Source organism: Salvelinus namaycush, chromosome 2 (assembly GCF_016432855.1).
Source record: "Salvelinus namaycush isolate Seneca chromosome 2, SaNama_1.0, whole genome shotgun sequence".
NCBI lineage: Eukaryota > Metazoa > Chordata > Actinopteri > Salmoniformes > Salmonidae > Salvelinus > Salvelinus namaycush.
Window position 1 is genome coordinate 13387367 of NC_052308.1, and position 19347 is coordinate 13406713.

The following is a 19347-nucleotide window of genomic DNA, read 5'->3' on the forward strand; positions in this document are numbered from 1 at the left end:
ATATTTCCATCCCTCCCATCTAAACGCAAGCAAGCTGATATAAGAAAGGTCTAAGGCACTGCTACGCAGTGCTTGAGGTGTCACTCCTGACCTGGGTTCGATCCCAGGCTGTGTTGCAACCGGGAGTCCCATAGGGCGGCACACAATTTTCTAAGTTAGGGGAGGGTTTGGCTGGGAGGGCTTTAATTGGCATATCGTGCTCTAGCGACTCCTTGTGGTGGGCCGAGCACCTGCAGGCTGACTTTGGTTGAATGGTTGAATGGTGTTTCCTCCAAAACATGGCGGGTCATGTTTCGGGAAGACGCATGACTCGACCTTCGTCTCTCCCGAGCTTGTTGGGGAGTTACAGCGATAAGACGAGCTCGTAATTGGATCGCAATTGGATATCATGAAAAAGGGGGTACAATACAAAAAAAGAAGACAAATTACCAATCCTTGCGCATAAGTTTAAAAATAGCAGCGCGCTGGCTTTAACAGGTTGAAATTGAAAAACAGAGCCCATTAATTTGGCTGTCAAGCAAGTAGGCCTAGCTCTTATTTCTTGAATAGGAATAAATAGGCTCTAACACAAAGCCCTCTTGTTGTTAGTAGCCTAAAGTCTAAAATAAAGACTGTTTAAATCAATTAGGCCTTCTTGAATAGCCTACTTTCAACACCCGTGCACTGTCCATCTCCACAGCTGCTGTTTCATAGTAATGTGAGTTATATAAATAACTTGAATATGGCTTATTGTGAGGTCAATAGCGCTGATAAATAGCTTCATTGCGGGCAACAAAACATATTGTTTTTATTAAAATCAATTACAGCAGTAGCAAGCTTATCTCCGGTCCTCCTTTACATTTTCGCGCTCTCTATCTCGTGCACAGATATTGCATTTTTTGGACGAAGCCTGTGACATGCCTTCTTAGGCAGCACCAAGCATGGTCCTCCCCCAATTCTTTCCAGGTAACAATTTTAACCGCTGCCTTACTGTACTTTCAGTTTTTTTCACTGCAGGGCTAGTAAGTGAATTTATGACATCTGTGAAAGAGGTTTGAATAGGCGAGGCAAAGCTGGTGTTACATTTAATTGTTTCTGAAAGAGATGCGAGCCATCACATCTGATCCATGTGCCAAAACAAGACAGAATGTGCCAAGAGACAAAGGTGACAGCCAAAATGATACCGCATAAGTGATTGGAAATTTGTGGATACCCTATTTTTCCAGATGTGTGCCTACAGTAGCAGTTAATGCTTATAGTCATAGCATGAGAAAATGCACTGTCATTATAATGGTGTTACTGTGACAGAACTCAGAAATATATAATTCCATGCCTGGCTAGAAGCGAATGGTTTTAATTTCTACCAGTTTTCTCTCACAGAAATATTCAAATACACAAATAACAAGAAAACATTTTGGTAGGTCTACTTGTCAAGCATTGTCATGTCGGCTGCACATTCAGATATTTCAGAAATATTGAGCGTGTACAAATGTTCAAAAGATAAATTACTTTTTTTTTTTAAATTTTGATTCAATAGCTATACACTTTTTTTCTTCACCAGCCAAAGCAAATTACTGTGGGTTGAAACTGTATATAAAGTTCAGCCTTCACAACAATTGTTTTCTCATGTAGTAAGCTTCTGAATAAGTAACACCAGACACCCTTTTCAGCTATAGGGAATACAAACTTATCCTCTTCACTTCTGAGTATTATTCACTTTCTAAGAAGTGGTAAGAACTAAAGCAATTAATTTCTTTTTTGACCTGTTAACAATTTATGAACATGTGTGAGAAATAAAATAGAAAATACAATAGAAGCAACATGCTGTATACTTCACCATGGAAACTAGACAGAAATTAAATTTGCTTTTAAAAAGTAATGACTTCTTCTGTTTCATCATGTCAGGATATTCAGTAGAACTGAAAAGTACAGTTCTCAGTTCTGATGCGTTTATAGTGTGAAAGAAACTAGCATCAACCAACGGTAATTTGATGAGAAAACAACATGTTTTGGATATGAAGCTAATAATGTGCTTATAATTGAGAAACACTGTCAACATCAGTAATAATCTGCAAATACACATGCTACTCTCTTAATGAATAAAAGTAATCACACTGATATAGAAAATTATAAAATATAAATAATATATTCAATTTAGCAGACACTTTTATCCAAAGTGACTTACAGTTATGCGTGCATACCGCAGCTGGCTGGTGGCACCTTAATTGGGGAGGACAGGCTCATTGTAATGGCTGGAAGGGAATTAATGGAATGGTATCAAACACATGGTTTTAATATGTTTTAATACCATTCCATTCACTCCATTCCAGCCATTATTATGAGCTGTCCTCCACTCACCAGCCTCCTGTGGTGCTTACATTTTACGTAATCAAACTCACTATCCTGACGTTACAAGTGCCATGCCCTTCCAACTGAGCTACAGAGGACCATGGAAGGCACAGAGAGGGTGAGGCCTGAGAGGCACTCACATAAATCCAATAAATGAGGAGAAGGAGAGGTGGGACTTCAAGGCTTGTTAGGGAGAGAAAACTGAACTCCCTACAGAGAAGAATGGCTTGATCCCCCATGGTTAGCACAAGAAGATAATGTTTGAGCTACAGTATCTATTGGATACCGGGAAAGATCTGTTGGAGATCACTTGGCCCCCCACAGAGGCTGGTGATGAGGGTGTTGGTTGAACTTAGTGAGCTATAGGCTAGTGGCACACAAATACCTGTCTCTCCAGAGGGCAGTTTGGCAAGCTAACACTTGCTGACGGTCTTAGAACCATGAGAAAGAGTAAGATAAGCAGCTGCAGGAGCCGAAAGCTGCAGAGAGGAGATGCCTGTCTGGAAACCCCACTCTCCATTTCTGATGCCTCAGCCTTGGACATTTCTTAAGACAGCTGTCTGAAAAGTTTAAATATGTGAGAGAGAGAGAGAGAGAGAGAGAGAGAGAGAGAGAGAGAGAGAGAGAGAGAGAGAGAGAGAGAGAGAGAGAGAGAGAGAGAGAGAGAGAGAGAGAGAGAGAGAGAGAGAGAGAGAGAGAGAGAGAGAGAGAGAGAGAGAGAGAGAGAGAGAGAGAGAGAGAGAGAGAGAGAGAGAGAGAGAGAGAGAGAGAGAGAGAGAGAGAGAGAGAGAGAGAGAGAGAGAGAGAGAGAGAGAGAGAGAGAGAGAGAGAGAGAGAGAGAGAGAGAGAGAGAGAGAGAGAGAGAGAGAGAGAGAGAGAGAGAGAGAGAGAGAGAGAGAGAGAGAGAGAGAGAGAGAGAGAGAGAGAGAGAGAGAGAGAGAGAGAGAGAGAGAGAGAGAGAGAGAGAGAGAGAGAGAGAATAGCCTGACAAGTGGGTGAAACAGCATTGCTCAGTTATCACTGCAAAGAGTCTGTGTTTGCTTTCTTACCTCCAGAGTGAGATGGGGGACCACACAACAGCACCACCCCCTGTCCCTCGCGAACTGACACTGAGTTTCTTCGGTGGGTCTTGAAGTTTCCCAAGTCTGAAAAACAATAGGCATTATGTAAAACCCCCTGTTGGATTGTGGCCCAACAAATCTTTAATAGTTTGCAAGATAAAACAGATGGGAAAAAAACATGTTTGTGCAGAGCAAGAAAACAGAGTCTACAAATTAGAGGGAAATCAAAAGAAAAGAAAGACTAACTATTTTATTGAAAATCTCATCTTTGCTGCAGCTGTGCTGTGCATCCAACTTATCGAAAGTAAACATTGGTCAGAAAGAAAAGTAGTGAGAAGTATATTTAGCTGGAGATGAATAGTCACAATGGAAATCCCTGTGAGCATCGTCTTGTGCAGTAAGTATACACATTTTGGGGTGGTAAACAGCCTTAATCTGAAAAAAAAAGATACCTTAATAGAAAATAACTCAAGTGAAAGTAACCCAGTAAAATACTACTTGAGTAAATGTCTAAAAGTATCTGGTTTTAAGTGTACTTAACGGAAGATTCCACCCCAAAACTATATTTTGGTATTTGTTTCATTAGTCCATTTTTGACATAGTCCCAAAATGCTTTGCTCGTCAGCAATCAAGTTTTTAAGACTTTCAAAATACAAAAATCATCCCCATATGATGCATTTTGCATCATGCATTTTGATGCATTTTGCATCATATGATGCTGCGTTTTGCGTCATGTGATGCAAAACGCATCATACAGCAATGATTTCTGTATTTTCCTTTAATTTTCCTTTAAGTACAGTCATACTTGAGTAAAAGTACAAAGTAAAAGTACATGCCATTCATCAAATTCCTTACATTAAGCAAACCAAACATAACGATTTCCTTTTTATTTACGGACAGACAGAGCAAAGTCAGTATTATTTTTAGTGAGTCCTCAAGATCAGAGGCAGTAGGGAGGACAACTGGTTAAATTTATAGGTGCGTGAATTGGACTATAATTCTGTCCTGCTTGAGGAGGATGTAAAATAGTTAAGTACAGATACACCAAAAAACTACTTAAGTAGTACTTTAAATTATTTTTACTTAAGTAATTTACACCACTGCTGTTTACTGAGGGATCCCAAATCTCAATGTGAGAATATTGTCACCAATAATGCCAAGGGAACAGAAAGCTGATGAAAACTACCATTTGTCTAAAGATGGAAGCTAACATGTCTATCTTCCAAAAATTATGAACACTGCACACAGTAAGCATTCTAAATTCACACGATTAAGGAATAACATCTTAATCAATACAATTGAGGGAGAAATAAAGGAGTGTCATTGGGCTGAAACCAAGTTTGATTTCATCAGCAAATCCCCAAACACAAAGAAGAATCTATCTATGAAGCCACCCAGTAAAATACATTAGTCTAGGGCAAAGCTGAACAGATTGAAATATTTCAGTGCTGTGAAAGCTTTTACGTTGAAGATGATTATTACTGCTTCATGCAGTAAAAGTTGTTAAATCAATTGGACACTACACAAACAATTGCTTAATTAGCACCCCTTGTACTGCACTTTAGATATTTAATAGTTTCAAGTTTTAATTTCACACGCACAAGTACAGTGAAATGCCTTTCTTGCAAACTCAAAACCCAACAATGCAATAATCAATAATAATGTAACACTAGAAAAACAGACGAGAAATAAGACGAAAGGGTATCAAACAGTATATACAACACTATGCAACCATATAGGAATCACTACCACATGAGAATGTTATCAACACTAGATTAGATCATTGTAGCACGGCTGAGACAGACGGAAAAATAGCACAGCTGAGGCAGACGGCAAAATAACTGTGATCATGTAATTTTACATCTGAAATTATGAACTCATAGTCCCCAAACATTAAAAAGTCGATATTGGACCCAAAGTGTTGTGGATAAAACCAATAAGGCCCAAATCAATATGGGGCTCCAGTAGGCAGAAAGTATTTTGCTTAGCCTAAGTCACACATGAAGGATTTTAATGGCTCCAGTGGTTATCAGGTTTCCATTGTGGTTTTTTTCATCACTCTTACTATCGCAAACATTACAAAGCAATTTCAAAATGGCTTAGAAACTAAAATTACCTTTTTATTGAAACTAATTTATGCTTGACAATTGATGGAAAACAATAACAGGTAAAAACAGCTTCCTGCAATTCTCCCTGCTATTGTTGCCCAGCAGATCTGGGTAAAGGTAATTCGGGGAGCACAGAACAGTCCTCATGGATGAGTGTGCAGAGGAGTCTCGAGTGGGAGCTGGATAAATACATTGCAATAGGAACTTCTCAATGCCTTTCAAGAGGCTGTAAGCAGTGATTCGATTTGGAATAATGCCACAGCTACCACAGACATGAAAGGAGCAGCTCCACAAAACAGATCAATTAGTTTGGAGAAATAAAAGCTGCACAGACAGGTACTGTAGATATCTCACAAAGACAAAACAGCAGCAGCGAGCTTGTGGACAAGTAACTTTGAGTTAATTATCTCGTTACAAGATAAAAAATCTAGGTAAGATTTTTTGTTGTTGTTGCAGTGTACTGAATGTTCCATTTTGTTTATACGTGATGACACAGTTTGACGTGGGGACAGTATGAACTAACCAGTACAATGCAATTGTATTTTTATCATACCTAGATTTAAAAAAATCTTGTATTGATATAATTAAATTGAAATTACATGTTTGAGTTGATTTAGCTAACCCAGAAAATGCATTTACTTGTTTTGAGTTGATTTAGTTTACCCAGAAACTGCATCAAGATAATTTGTCTTGGATTAAGATATTCTGATTTGTATCAAGCCTTTTATTACTGTAGGTTAAAATAAGCAAAATGATCTGGTGTCTTATCAAGACAAATTATCTCTGTGCACTGGCAGATAATTTAGCTTATTTTAACCTAAAAAAAGGCTTGATACAAGTCAGAATATCTTAATACAAGACAAATGCATTTTCAGGGTAAGCTAAATAAAATAAAAAAAGTCATTTTGACTTAATTATCTCAATACAAGATAAACAAAAATCTAGGTGAAATCTACAGTAGGTAAGATTTTCATTTTTGAGTGGCTAAAATGAAGCCTGTCTACATAAAAATGGCCAAAGTTAGAAAGAATTTGACTGTTGTGGACACAGCTGGTGACACAAAATACATTCATACGGTATCTTTCTACCACTGGGAACAAAGAGACATTTATTTGATAACGGGTGCAGATTTAAGAGCACATATTGTTCCAATTTGATTAATTAACCTTAATTAACCTTGCTCTGTAATATGTTCCATATTGTCATGTCACCTCGAGCATCAATGCTGGAATGAAAGCGCTCTCTTTCCAGGGCGACTTGATGGAAAAGTCTTGAGCATCTCTCTCAGCAACCAACCAAACCTGCTTTCAAACTAGATTGCTGTTAGTTCTGCTCCAGGAGCAGATTTAAATGTAAAATTACTGGGCTCACTGATTTATTAAGAGGACTATAAGGTCAGCTAATATATGTCATACTGGTTATGGGACAAGTCGATTAGGAGGCAGGCTTTAATTATTTCTTCAAACATAAATCTCCTCTTAACCCAGGAACACACTTTTGCTAATAGCTATTTGAGACTCTTAAGCTCTATTAAGAAACGCAATTCTTTGCAATTTTTCACAGATGAATGTGAGATTTGGCAATTAAGAGTCAATTAGCTATATGCATCTACCTCAGCAATTTTACTGATCTCTAAAAAAGAGAGATGATTTTCTGATACCATTGAACCGCACATTGATAGAAATAAGTAGAAAGTTCATTCCATTTGTGAATAATTGATGTTGAATAGTATTCTGAACACATCCAAATTGGTTTCAGGTGCTATGGCAGTTCAAATTGCACAATTAAACTCTAGACAGTTTTACAGGTAAAAGAGAATGTGATATAAAACATGAATCTCTGACTGACTGACTGGGCTTATTGTCTGCAAGTGAACTCCTCATTTGGTAAGTCTAGACTCCTTGACTTTTCTCTATCAAAACACAGTTTTAATGAATGGCTTGCAGATGTCCCGTACATGTGGGCCCATGGAGGTAATTCTGTGTCTATAGTGGTCCAATCTGGGAACCAGGGGATTGGTAACAAAAGGTTTGGAGTGACACTGCCACCCTCTTTCATCTCAACACAGGATGGGGTGCTAGATAAAAGCCCCAGAGAGCCTAGGAAATAGAGAGCCTGAAGGAACAAAGTGGACAAAAGCATTGGACATCTAAGGTGCTGAGTAAATTTTACAAAGTATATTTTTGGGCATTATTTAGGATAAAAGCCGTTGTAGTAACAAGAAGCGGTACTGGGGCCACTTCACTGCCAGTGCAGGAGGCTATGTTTGATCATCCTGATAAAATACACATGCACACACCCATGTGTGCGCGCCCACACACACACACACACACAGAGAGAGAGAGAGAGAGGGAGAGAGAGAGAGATAATGATAGTGCTAAAATCAAACTGTGCTCCCTCCCGTCCTAAAAGCAGAAGCAGAGCAAACAAACCATTGTTGCAAAAAGGTCCTGAAGATCCCAGCCAAAATCCTTATTACAGAATGATACAGCCAATGCCTCAAGAAGAGCCTGTAAGGTCAGAGGGTACAGTGCTGGAGACTTGACCAAATGCATGCTCCTCTGAGCACACAGCTGTGCACATGGGCTCTTTTTGTTCAAAAGAAAGCATGAAAGCATGCAGTCAGCCTTCTAGAGATATGTCTAATAATTCTCATCTCAGTCGCAAGAAAAGAGGCAGGCCTTGTAAATGTTGGTATTGAACTACTCTTCCCACCACCCAGAAATTAAGGTAAAGTAATATACACTGAGTGTACAAAACATTCGGAACACCTTCCCAATGTTGAGTTGCAACCCTTTTGCCCTCAGAACAGCCTCAATTCGTCGGGGCATGCACTCTACAAGGTGTCAAAAGCATTCCACAGGGATGCTGGCCCATGTTTACTCCAATGCTTTCCACAGTTGTGTCAAGTTGGCTGGATGTCCTTTGGGTGGTGGACCATTCACAGGAAACTGTTGAGCGTGAAAAACCTAGCAGTGTTGCAGTTCTTGACACACTCAAACCGGGCAGCTACTACCATACCCCATTCAAAGGCACCTAAATATTTTGTCTTGCATATTCACCCCCAATGGCACACATACAGAAAACCTGCACGTAAGCATTTCGTTTCACAGGGGAGTTCATTTCACTTGAAAGTTAGATTCCTCTTTTCACGCTTAACTTACTGTAACTGGGGTTAACTGTAGCTGACATTACATCATAGCGTAGGTTTAAAAAGCGTAGGTTCAAATGTACAGTAATGAGTGATATCTCCTTTCATTTTGTTCTTGTCATAGAAGAATAATTTAAAGCCACAAAGGGGAGACAAGCACATGACATCTGATGCAATTGCATACAGTCTATGCAGGTAAAAAAGTTCTAAAGCCAGAATATAGCTGGTAGCTATTTACACTTAATTAACTCAGCTTACCGTACTCCCTCTATTCACATTATCACAACAGCTGGAGAGTAGTGTTCAGGAAATATTTGCATTTAAACGAGGGATTCATGTAAATCCTTCAGGAGTTACGGGAATTTTACACCATGTTTAGCAAATCTAGTAGGATTCTCAAATCTCTGGATGCGGGGGGCTCGTATAAAAGATGAAAAAACGGAAGTAAAAAAACAGCACATCTGTCTGCATAATTGCACATGCTCTTTGAGAGAAATACAGCTGTACTCTATGAATATAAAGTAAAAACGACTGAGGACTGTATTTTGTCAAAATGTATACGTATAAAAATGTCTGCACTAACATAGTTTTCATCTGGACCCACATTTCCATTTTCATTGACAACAAATACATCCCATAGCTGTTGGTAAATCTTTGGTCTAATACATCCCAAAGATTGGTAAATCTTTGGTCTAACTCTGTAGTCAACCAATAATACACTGTAGAACAATGTATCACATTGAAATCATGACCTTTGAGGTGGCAACTCTGTGACTCAGAAACATTGTATATACAAGCTATTCATCCATATGAATTATGGGTGTACATCTTTTACATAATCACCGATAAAGAATCAATAGAAATAATAATCAAGGGAAGGCGGTATTGAGTGAGAGAGCGGCCCTCTATCCATCAGTTAGCCATGCGTCAGGCAGTAGACAGGACCAACTCCTCACTGGCAGCACCACCATCCATCACAAGTTCATGGGAGGAAGGGTAACGTCAGATTATTTGGAGCACTGCTACTCAGGGGGGTAACATTGACAATCCTGGAAAATATCTAGAGGAACAAAACGTTCTCCAACTGAAGAATATGTACATATAACTATTCAGAGTGCTGATTGTTGTCCATATTCAAATCAAATCAAATGTTATTGGTTGCATACACATATTTTGCAGATCTTATCGCAGGTGTAGTGAACTGCTTATGTTCCTAGCTCCAACAGTGCAGTAAACAATACACATGGGTTGTTACTAGTAGAAAAAAGGTTATCTAAGCAGTGGTGTAAAGTACTGGAGTAAAAATACTTTAAAGTACTACTTACGTCATTTTTTGTGTTATCTGTACTTTACTTTATTTATATTTTGGACTAATTTTACTTTAACTTCACTACATTCCTAAAGAAAATATTGTATAGGATTTTCCATACATTTTCCCTAACAACACAAGGTACTCGTTACATTTTGAATGCTTAGCAGGACAGGAACCTATGACAATTGGGTACTTTTTCCACCACTGTATCTAAGCATGACTGCCAAATCTCTTACATGTAAGCAGACGCAGATGGTATAACACAGGGATGGGCAACTTTGATGTGGGTGGGGGCAACAAAAAATTTGAACTCATCATGACGGGCTCGCGGGTCTGCTTACCCAAATTCATGCCCACACATGCAGTCAGAGCCTAGCTTAGCCTTTTGGGGGACCTAAGTGAAAACAAATTCTCTCTGTCCTTTGCCATATGGGTGTAGAGAAAATGTTGCAATTTTATAATTCTACATATTTTGTCATGGGGCGGAGAGAAAAATTTGCAGTTTTACAGCTAATTTCCTGCAATTCTACTCATTTAGCCATAGGGTGGATAGAAATGTTTGCAGATTTTAATTTGATATTTGAGTGAGAGTCACTAATAAAATCAATGGGGAACCACCCATTTGGTAATTCGACCATGATTACTACAAGTTTAGATAGCTGGCTAGACTAACTTACCAATCTAAAAAATGGTAGTTGACATGGGCTAATTGAGTGACTCTCAGTGACTGACATTACAATTGAGAGAAAACTGCTGATGCACAACCAAATGTCAAAATTGCATCTTCTGTATTCTTCTATTCTAACTCTCAACAGTAAGTTGAGACCCCGACTGAGTTCCTAAAATTATTATTATTATTTTAGGGAGGGGGGGGGGGAATTGATCCGTAGGCTGCCCGCCGTATAAGATATTCCATTTATTTCAGACAGCTCTTCCCCTGTCCCCACTGTCACTTCAAGTTCATAGACAGGGAAATGAGCAGATGGAAAACTAGCCATCAGTATAAACTAAAGTGAGCAACAGTTCCAACATCAGAGGATTTGTATCCACAGAGCAAACAGATTGAACATTACATCAACCAGGACAAGTCTATCCTGAGAGTGAGAGGTTGTGAGGAATAAATGACAAATCCCATGAATATTGAGACAGAATGAAATAAACATGACAGTTGTTGTACCAAATGGAAAAGGAGTTCTAGAGGGAGAATAACTATCCACAGTGTTGAAAGGGGCTGGGTGACATGGACATGATATACAGTAAAGAGTTTGAGAGATTGCTAGAAAAAAAAATTAAACGTTAATTATCTATTAATTCTTGACATTCTTAAAATATATTTACTTTTAGCCATTCAGACCTTGATAAACCCAAGGAAATGTATCACAACATCAACAAAGTATTGCAAAATAAATGACAGTACACAAGAAACATGATTAAGACACTATGCATGAGTTTTACTATCAATGCCTATTTCAATTAAAAAATACTTTCTATACCCAGAACCCAATTACTGAATTAGGAGGCAGAGCTTGTTCTTCAGACAGCATCAGCGCGTCCATTATGACAATTATCTATTTCCTACGGATCTTACTGAAAAGGCTTTCGGTATCTATGCTGTTAAAGCAAGCCAATTCAAGAGGAAAGGCAGAGAAAATCATATCTCCTTAAAGTACTTTGGGACCATTTGATGTTCACTGTTTTTTTATCCTTTTTACACTGAACAAAAATATAATCGCAACATGTAAAGAGTTGGTCCCATGTTCATGAGCTGGAATAAAAGATCCCAGAAATGTTCCATGTACGCACAAAAAGCTTATTTCTATCAAATGTTGTGCATGCATTTCTCCTTTGCCAAGATAATCCATCCACCTGACAGGTGTGGCATATCAAGAAGTTGATTAAACAGCATTATCCTTACACAGGTGCACCTTGTGCTGGTTACAATAAAAGGACACTAAAATGTGCAGTTCATTTCTCTACCATAAGCCTCCACCAACATTGTTGAGAGAATTTGGCAGTACATCCAACCTGGCCTCACAACCGCAGACCATGTGTAACCACGCCATCCCAGGATGTCCACGTCCGGCTTCTTCACCTGTGGGATCATCTGAGTCCAGCCACCCGGACAGCTGATGAAACTATTGGTACAAACTAAGAATTTCTGCACAAACTGTTAGAAACCGTCTCAGGGAAGTTCATCTCTGTGCTCGTCATCCCCACCAGGGTCTTGACCTTACTGCAGTTCGGCGTCATAAACAACTTCTGTGGGCAAATGCTCACCTTTGATGGACACTGGCACATTGGAGAAGTGTTCTCTTCACAGATGAATCCCGGTTTCATCTGTACCGGGCAGATGGCAGACATGGTGTCACATGGGCGAGCGTTTTGCTGATGCCAACGTTGTGAACAGAGCAGGCATAAGCTACGGACTACGAACACAATTGCATTTTATCGATGGCATTTTGAATGCTCAGAGATACTGTGACGAGATCATGAGGCCAATTGTTGTGCCATTCATCGGCGCACTCACCTAATGTTTCAGCATGATAATGCACGGCCCCATGTCGCAAGGATTTGTACACAATTCCTGGAAGCTGAAAATGTCCCAGTCCTTCCATGGCCTGCATACTCACCAGACATGTCACCCATTGAGCATGTTAGGGATGCTCTGGATCAATGTGTACAACAGCGTGTTCCAGTACACGCCAATATCCAGCAACTTCCCCCAGCCATTGAAGAGGAGTGGGACAACATTCCACACGTCACAATCAACAACCTGATCAACTTTATGAGAAGGAGATCTGCGCTGCATGAGGCAAATGGTGGTAACACCACATGATTTCTGATCCACGCACCTACCTTTTTTTTAAAGGAATCTCTGGCCAATAGATGCATATCTGTATTGCCAGTCAAGTGAAATCCATAGATTAGGGCCTAATGAATTCATTTAAATTGACTGATTTCCTGATATGAACTGTAACTCAGTAAAATCTTTGAAATTGTTGCATGTTGTGTTTATATTTTTGTTCAGTGTATTATCTCAACTCTACGAGGTCAAGCTCCAGCAAATTAATCACAGAGAATATTTTCACATAAATCACATAAATAGCCAACTTTCATTACGCTTCTCTGGAAGAAGATGGTATTGATTGATGCATACTGCCATCGAATGTATTTTAAGAGCATTATTTTAAGAGCTGACAGAATGTATTATTGATTGAGCTGAACTGGGCTGCACCACTTAAGAGCATTAAATATTGTATGCATGTTACAGTGAAAAGATGGTTCAAATTTCACTGTGAAATACCATTCAAAGATTGAATCTGAATCAACATAAAACCATTTGCAAGGTCAAGAACAGACAACATGGAAACAGGTAAGAAATGAACACATGGATTAATATGATGTATAGTATATTTGGCCTGCAGGCATAACAGGGCCAAATCCATCAATAATCACTCATATTTAAAGTATTGATGAGATCAATAAACAGTGTATTAAATGTCCTCTCTCCAATGGAATTAATTTAATGTATCAATACTTTCTGCTCTAATTTTACAATCAAATCGTTCAATGTTGACATGAAGTTGAGAGCCACATACTCTAACAAATTGCAAGATACACTCTCTAATAATATCAACTGCCCTTTAAAGTATTGTCTTGAACCCGCACCATTCAGTCATCATGTGGAGTTTTTTAAGCTATACCAAGAGTAATAAAGAAGACAGATGACAGTCACAGATGCAGGTCCTTACTATGTGAAAACATCCCAAGACTTTAAGGTCAGGCCCGGACAATTGATGGAACTGTCACTGTTTCGCCCTATAGTGACAGTGGAGTTCCCTACAGATCGGATTACTCTTGCTCCGGAGTGAGACTGGGCCCGGCCAGGGGGACAAAATAAATGGCCTGTGAGGGATGGGGCGGCCTTGTTCCCACCGTGGGGCATCAGAACTGATTCTGAAGAAGCCATCATTCATTTAACTGTCCATGTCGTCATTTTAGGATGTCCAATAACTGGAGAAACAGCAAGGAGTATTGACTTCCTCTTACTCAATAGGAAAACAGCTAAATTGAGACCGTAGTCTGTCAGTTATGTGCAGAAATTCTGCTATCTTTATTTTCAATTTAGTCATTTAGCAGACGTTCGTATCCAGAGTGACTTGCCGTAGTGAGTGCATACATTTTCGTACTAGTCCCACATGGGAATCAAACCCACAACCCTTGGTGTTGCAAGTTCCATGCTCTACCAACAGCCACATGGAACCATTTATCCTCTTCTACTCAGGTCTGTCAGTTATAATGTCCAAGAAAAATAATAATATAAATATATACTGCTTTATCTTATCTTTATCTTATTCTTCTATTCCCATTATTTTCACATGCTCTGAAAGGTGATTTCTGTTCGGTTTTTGTACTCACTATGACATTACGTTTGCTCAATATACTTTAACTGAACATCTTTGAAAGTCTGTCCTGTATTATAAAGACAGTATGTGGTAGTGTAGGCATTTATTGTTATTTATTTTGAGTTGAATCTTGAGGAAAGTGATGAGGAGTTATTTTTATGCGTTGGAGTTGTAGTTTCATGTATTAGCTCTATCAGGATGAAGATCCTGAGTGTGGAGTCACAGCACTGGCAAATGCTGCTCCCCAAGGAGATGCTTCCATGTTGATTGCTTTATCAGGCGGGACACAAGACACTATGACAAGTCCCACTGACATATCTTTTCTGTCACATGCCTTCAGACTGCTGGCTAGAACAGTATGATCAGAGAGGGAATAAAAGATAGTTAGTGACTTACATGCAAAGGTTAGACTGGCCTCTCGGCTCACGATGGTCCCAAAAGAGTTGAAGGCGAGGCACTGATATGTTCCAGCATCCTGGTCTTTGTTTAAATGGCTGATTCGGAGGTTGCCTCCAGACAGGCTATAGTGTGAGGCTGATTTGGGAGTGATCGCGGTGCCATTCAGTTTCCACCTAAAAACAAAATGAAAAGCAGTCAGATCCAGATCCACTATTAACTTCAATCTATTGTAGATCATGTACTGTACCTTTAGGGAAATATGAGATTCTGACAAAAACATCAAAGAAGGTAAATGCTGATTTTACCTTAATTTGATTAGTAAAGGATCAAGAGAGCCCTCAAACCATGCCCCACAGTATAGCGTTAATCTAAGTAGTGAACTACACTGACGGCCGGCACAACACAGAGCAGAAAAGACCTCACTCACTAAGAATACACTGTGGCCATCCATCTTGCTAGACACCAAGTCAAACAGCATAAAAATGCAGATTAATCATTACGCTGCAACAAATAAAAATAATGGCTAGCACACTGCATTCTGCACTTTTGCATACTACACCAGGCTATGAGATTATAATTGGTGTTAGAGGTGATCAGTGAATGATATAATTAACTTATGAAGGCAGCAGATTCCTCAATCCCTCCACATAGAGCAGAAAGGTGGTTATGATACCAAACTAAATTTCACAGATGAGTAAGCATTAGGGTTGAATGGCGGGAACCCGGTTACCGGGATTTACCACCCAAAACCACTCCCTTTTCCCGGGATAAATAACTCAGAGAAACCGGTAAATTATAATAAATTATTTATATGAACAGCATGGCGTGAAATAATGTGCAATGTCTAAATCTGGCTTCTCTACGGCCTCTGCAGGGTGGGGACGGCCCATCTCCCATCTCCATCTTCTCTAAGGCCCATCTCAGTATGGAGTGCAGTTCACAATCCATGTAGACCTACAGTATCATCTCATCATCATCATAATTTTTCTTGTGAGAGATGGGCCTAAATTTGCTGAAGCATAGCTACAGTAATATAAAGACCAAATGCGTGTCTAATTTACCCATCTCCATCTGTCTTTTATTTTTAAATTGTAAATATATATTTTTTATTGCAGCTCCAGAGTTTTAAAACAGCCTATGACTCAAATATCTTTGCTTTAAACCAGTGCACGCACGAAGCACTCTCTCGCAGTCTTTTTCTCTCTCCATCAACTCAATTCCAATTGCATCCAAAATAGATAACCCTGTTCTAGATTGATATATAGCCCTATATAGATGTACTAGTCTACCTCTTTCAGGTAATATATTCAATGCAGTATTATACTTATATTTAGCTAATTAATGATGGCATATAGCCTCTGTCTCTTGTGCAATATGCATGCACCTGTGCTCTGCTAGCCTCTCTCCTTAAAAAATGCTCCTTAGCTCTTGGAGTCCCATGCAGGAAAAGCTAGACTAGAACAGCTTGTTGGACATAATGTTTTGGGCATTTCTTATACCAATAGACTATTCGAAGAGGGATTCAAGCTCTTGTTTGCGTAACGTTAAATACAGCAGCCAATAGAATTCACGGGTAGTTTGAAATAAAGGTTAAATAAAAATATATATTTTTTAAAGAAGACAAATGCACTCGATGGCGGTAGGCTATAGCAGTTATTTATTCAGATGCATAACCATTCTGTCACGATCGTCTTGACGTGGAAGAGAGGACCAAAACGCAGCGTGTGAAAAGTACATCTTTTAATAGATGACGAAGACATAACACGAATACTTAATCAAAAACAAAACAACAAACGACCGTGAAGCTACAAACGTTAGTGCATACACAAGCTACAAACGTTAAACATAGACAATTACCCACAAACACCTAAAGCCTATGGCTGCCTTAAATATGGCTCCCAATCAGAGACAACAATAAACAGCTGTCTCTGATTGAGAACCAAACCAGGCAACCATAGACTTTCCTAAACACCTACACTGAACACAACCCCATACATTCTACAAAACCCCCTAAACAATACACACACCCTAAACTAGACAAAACACACAAACATCCCCCATGTCACACCCTGACCTAACTAAACTAATAAAGAAAATCAATATAACAAAGGCCAGGGTGTGACAGTACCCCCCCCCCAAAGGTGCGGACTCCGGCCGCAAAACCTGACACAGAAGGGGAGGGTCCGGGTGGGCCTTCCTATGGTGGCGGCTCGGGTGCGGGACGTGGACCCCCCCTCCACCATAGTCACTACCCGCTTTGGTGGCGCCTCTGGAACGGCGAGTCCCGGACTGAATACCATCCCATAGGGCGCCACTGGACGGAGGGGCAGCTCCGGACTGAGGGGCAGCTCCGGACTGAGGGGCAGCTCCGGACTGAGGGGCAGCTCCGGACTGAGGGGCAGCTCCGGACTGAGGGGCAGCTCCGGACTGAGGGGCAGCTCCGGACTGAGGGGCAGCTCATGACTGGCAGATGGCTCTGGCGGATCCTGGCTGACTGACGGCTCTGGCGGATCCTGGCTGACTGACGGCTCTGGCGGATCCTGGCTGACTGACGGCTCTGGCGGATCCTGGCTGACTGACGGCTCTGGCGGATCCTGGCTGACTGACGGCTCTGGCGGATCCTGGCTGACTGACGGCTCTGGCGGATCCTGGCTGGCGGACGGCTCTGGCGGATCCTGGCTGGCGGACGGCTCTGGCGGATCCTGGCTGGCGGACGGCTCTGGCTGATCCTGGCTGGCGGACGGCTCTGGCTGATCCTGGCTGGCTGACGGCTCCGGCTGGTCATGGCTGGCTGACGGCTCCGGCTGGTCATGGCTGGCTGACGGCTCCAGCTGGTCATGGCTGGCTGACGGCTCCGGCTGGTCATGGCTGGCTGACGGCTCCGGCTGGTTATGGCTGGCGGACGGCTCCGGCTGGTCATGGCTGGCGGACGGCTCCGGCTGGTCATGGCTGGCGGACGGCTCCGGCTGATCCTGTCTGGCGGACGGCTCCGGCTGATCCTGTCTGGCGGACGGCTCCGGCTGATCCTGTCTGGCGGACGGCTCTAGCGGCTCGGGACAGACGGGCAGCTCTGACGGCTCGGGACAGACGGGCAGCTCTGACGGCTCGGGACAGACGGGCAGCTCTGACGGCTCGGGACAGACGGGCAGCTCTGACGGCTCGGGACAGCTGGCAGACTCTGGTCGGCTGAGGCGCACAGTAGGCCTGGTGCATGGTACCGGAACTGGAGGTACCGGGCTGAGGACACGCACCTCAAGGCTAGTGCGGGGAGAAGGAACAGGGCATACTGGACCCTGGAGACGCACATTAGGGCTAGTGCGTGGTGCCGGAACTGGTGGTACCGGGCTGGGGACACGCATCTCAGGGCTAGTGCGGGGAGCAGCAACAGGATGCACAGGACTCTGGAGACGCACAGGAGGCTTGGTGCGTGGTGTAGGCACTGGTGGTAATAGGCTGGAGACACGCACCACAGGGCTAGTGCGTGGAGGAGGAACAGGGGTCTGGAGACGCACAGGAAGCCTGGTGCGTGGTGTAGGCACTGGTGGTACTGGGCTGGGGCGGGGAGGTGGCGCCGGAAATACCGGACCGTGCAGGCGTACTGGCTCCCTTGAGCACTGAGCCTGCCCAACCTTACCTGGTTGTATGCTCCCCGTAGCCCGACCAGTGCGTGCGGGGAGGTGGAATAACCCGCACTGGGTTGTGTAGGCGAACCGGGGACACCATGCGTAAGGCTGGTGCCATGTATGCCGGCCCGAGGAGACGCACTGGAGACCAGACGCGTTGAGCCGGCTTCATGGCACCTGGCTCAATGCCCAATCTAGCCCTGCCAGTGCGGGGAGGTGGAATAACCCGCACCGGGCTATGCACACGTACAGGAGACACCGTGCGCTCTACCGCATAACACGTTGTCTGCCCGTACTTTCGCGCTCCACGGTAAGCTCGGGGAGTTGGCGCAGGTCTCCTACCTGACTTCGCCACACTCCCTTGTAGCCTCCCCCCAAGAATTTTTTTGGGCTGACTCACAGGCTTCCTACCGCGTCGTCGTGCTGCCTCCATTCGCCGGTATCCCTCCTCGCACTGTTCCAGAGAATCCCAGGCGGGCTCCGGCATTCGCCCTGGGTCGATCGCCCACCTGTCGATCTCCTCCCACGTAGTATAGTCCAAATCCTGCTCCCATTGCCACAAATCCTGTGTATGTTCCTGCTGCCGCTTGACACGCTGCTTGGTCCCGTTCTGGTGGGTAATTCTGTCACGATCATCTTGACGTGGAAGAGAGGACCAAAACGCAGCGTGTGAAAAGTACATCTTTTAATAGATGACGAAGACGTAACACGAATACTTAATCAAAACAAAACAACAAACGACCGTGAAGCTACAAACGTTAGTGCATACACAAGCTACAAACGTTAAACATAGACAATTACCCACAAACACCTAAAGCCTATGGCTGCCTTAAATATGGCTCCCAATCAGAGACAACAATAAACAGCTGTCTCTGATTGAGAACCAAACCAGGCAACCATAGACTTTCCTAAACACCTACACTGAACACAACCCCATACATACTACAAAACCCCCTAAA

At 42.1% G+C, this 19347-nt stretch overlaps 1 protein-coding gene across 1 annotated transcript in view; it reads right to left on the bottom strand.

The window, feature by feature from the left end:
- Positions 1–19347, bottom strand: part of LOC120020433 (contactin-4-like) — a 162233-nt gene that overhangs the window by 120628 nt on the left and 22258 nt on the right. The window contains exons 3-4 of the mRNA XM_038964098.1: positions 14763–14938; positions 3378–3473 (exon numbers count right to left, since the gene is read on the bottom strand). Coding sequence (XP_038820026.1) covers positions 3378–3473; positions 14763–14938 — 272 coding nt within the window. The remainder of the gene's footprint in view (positions 1–3377; positions 3474–14762; positions 14939–19347) is intronic.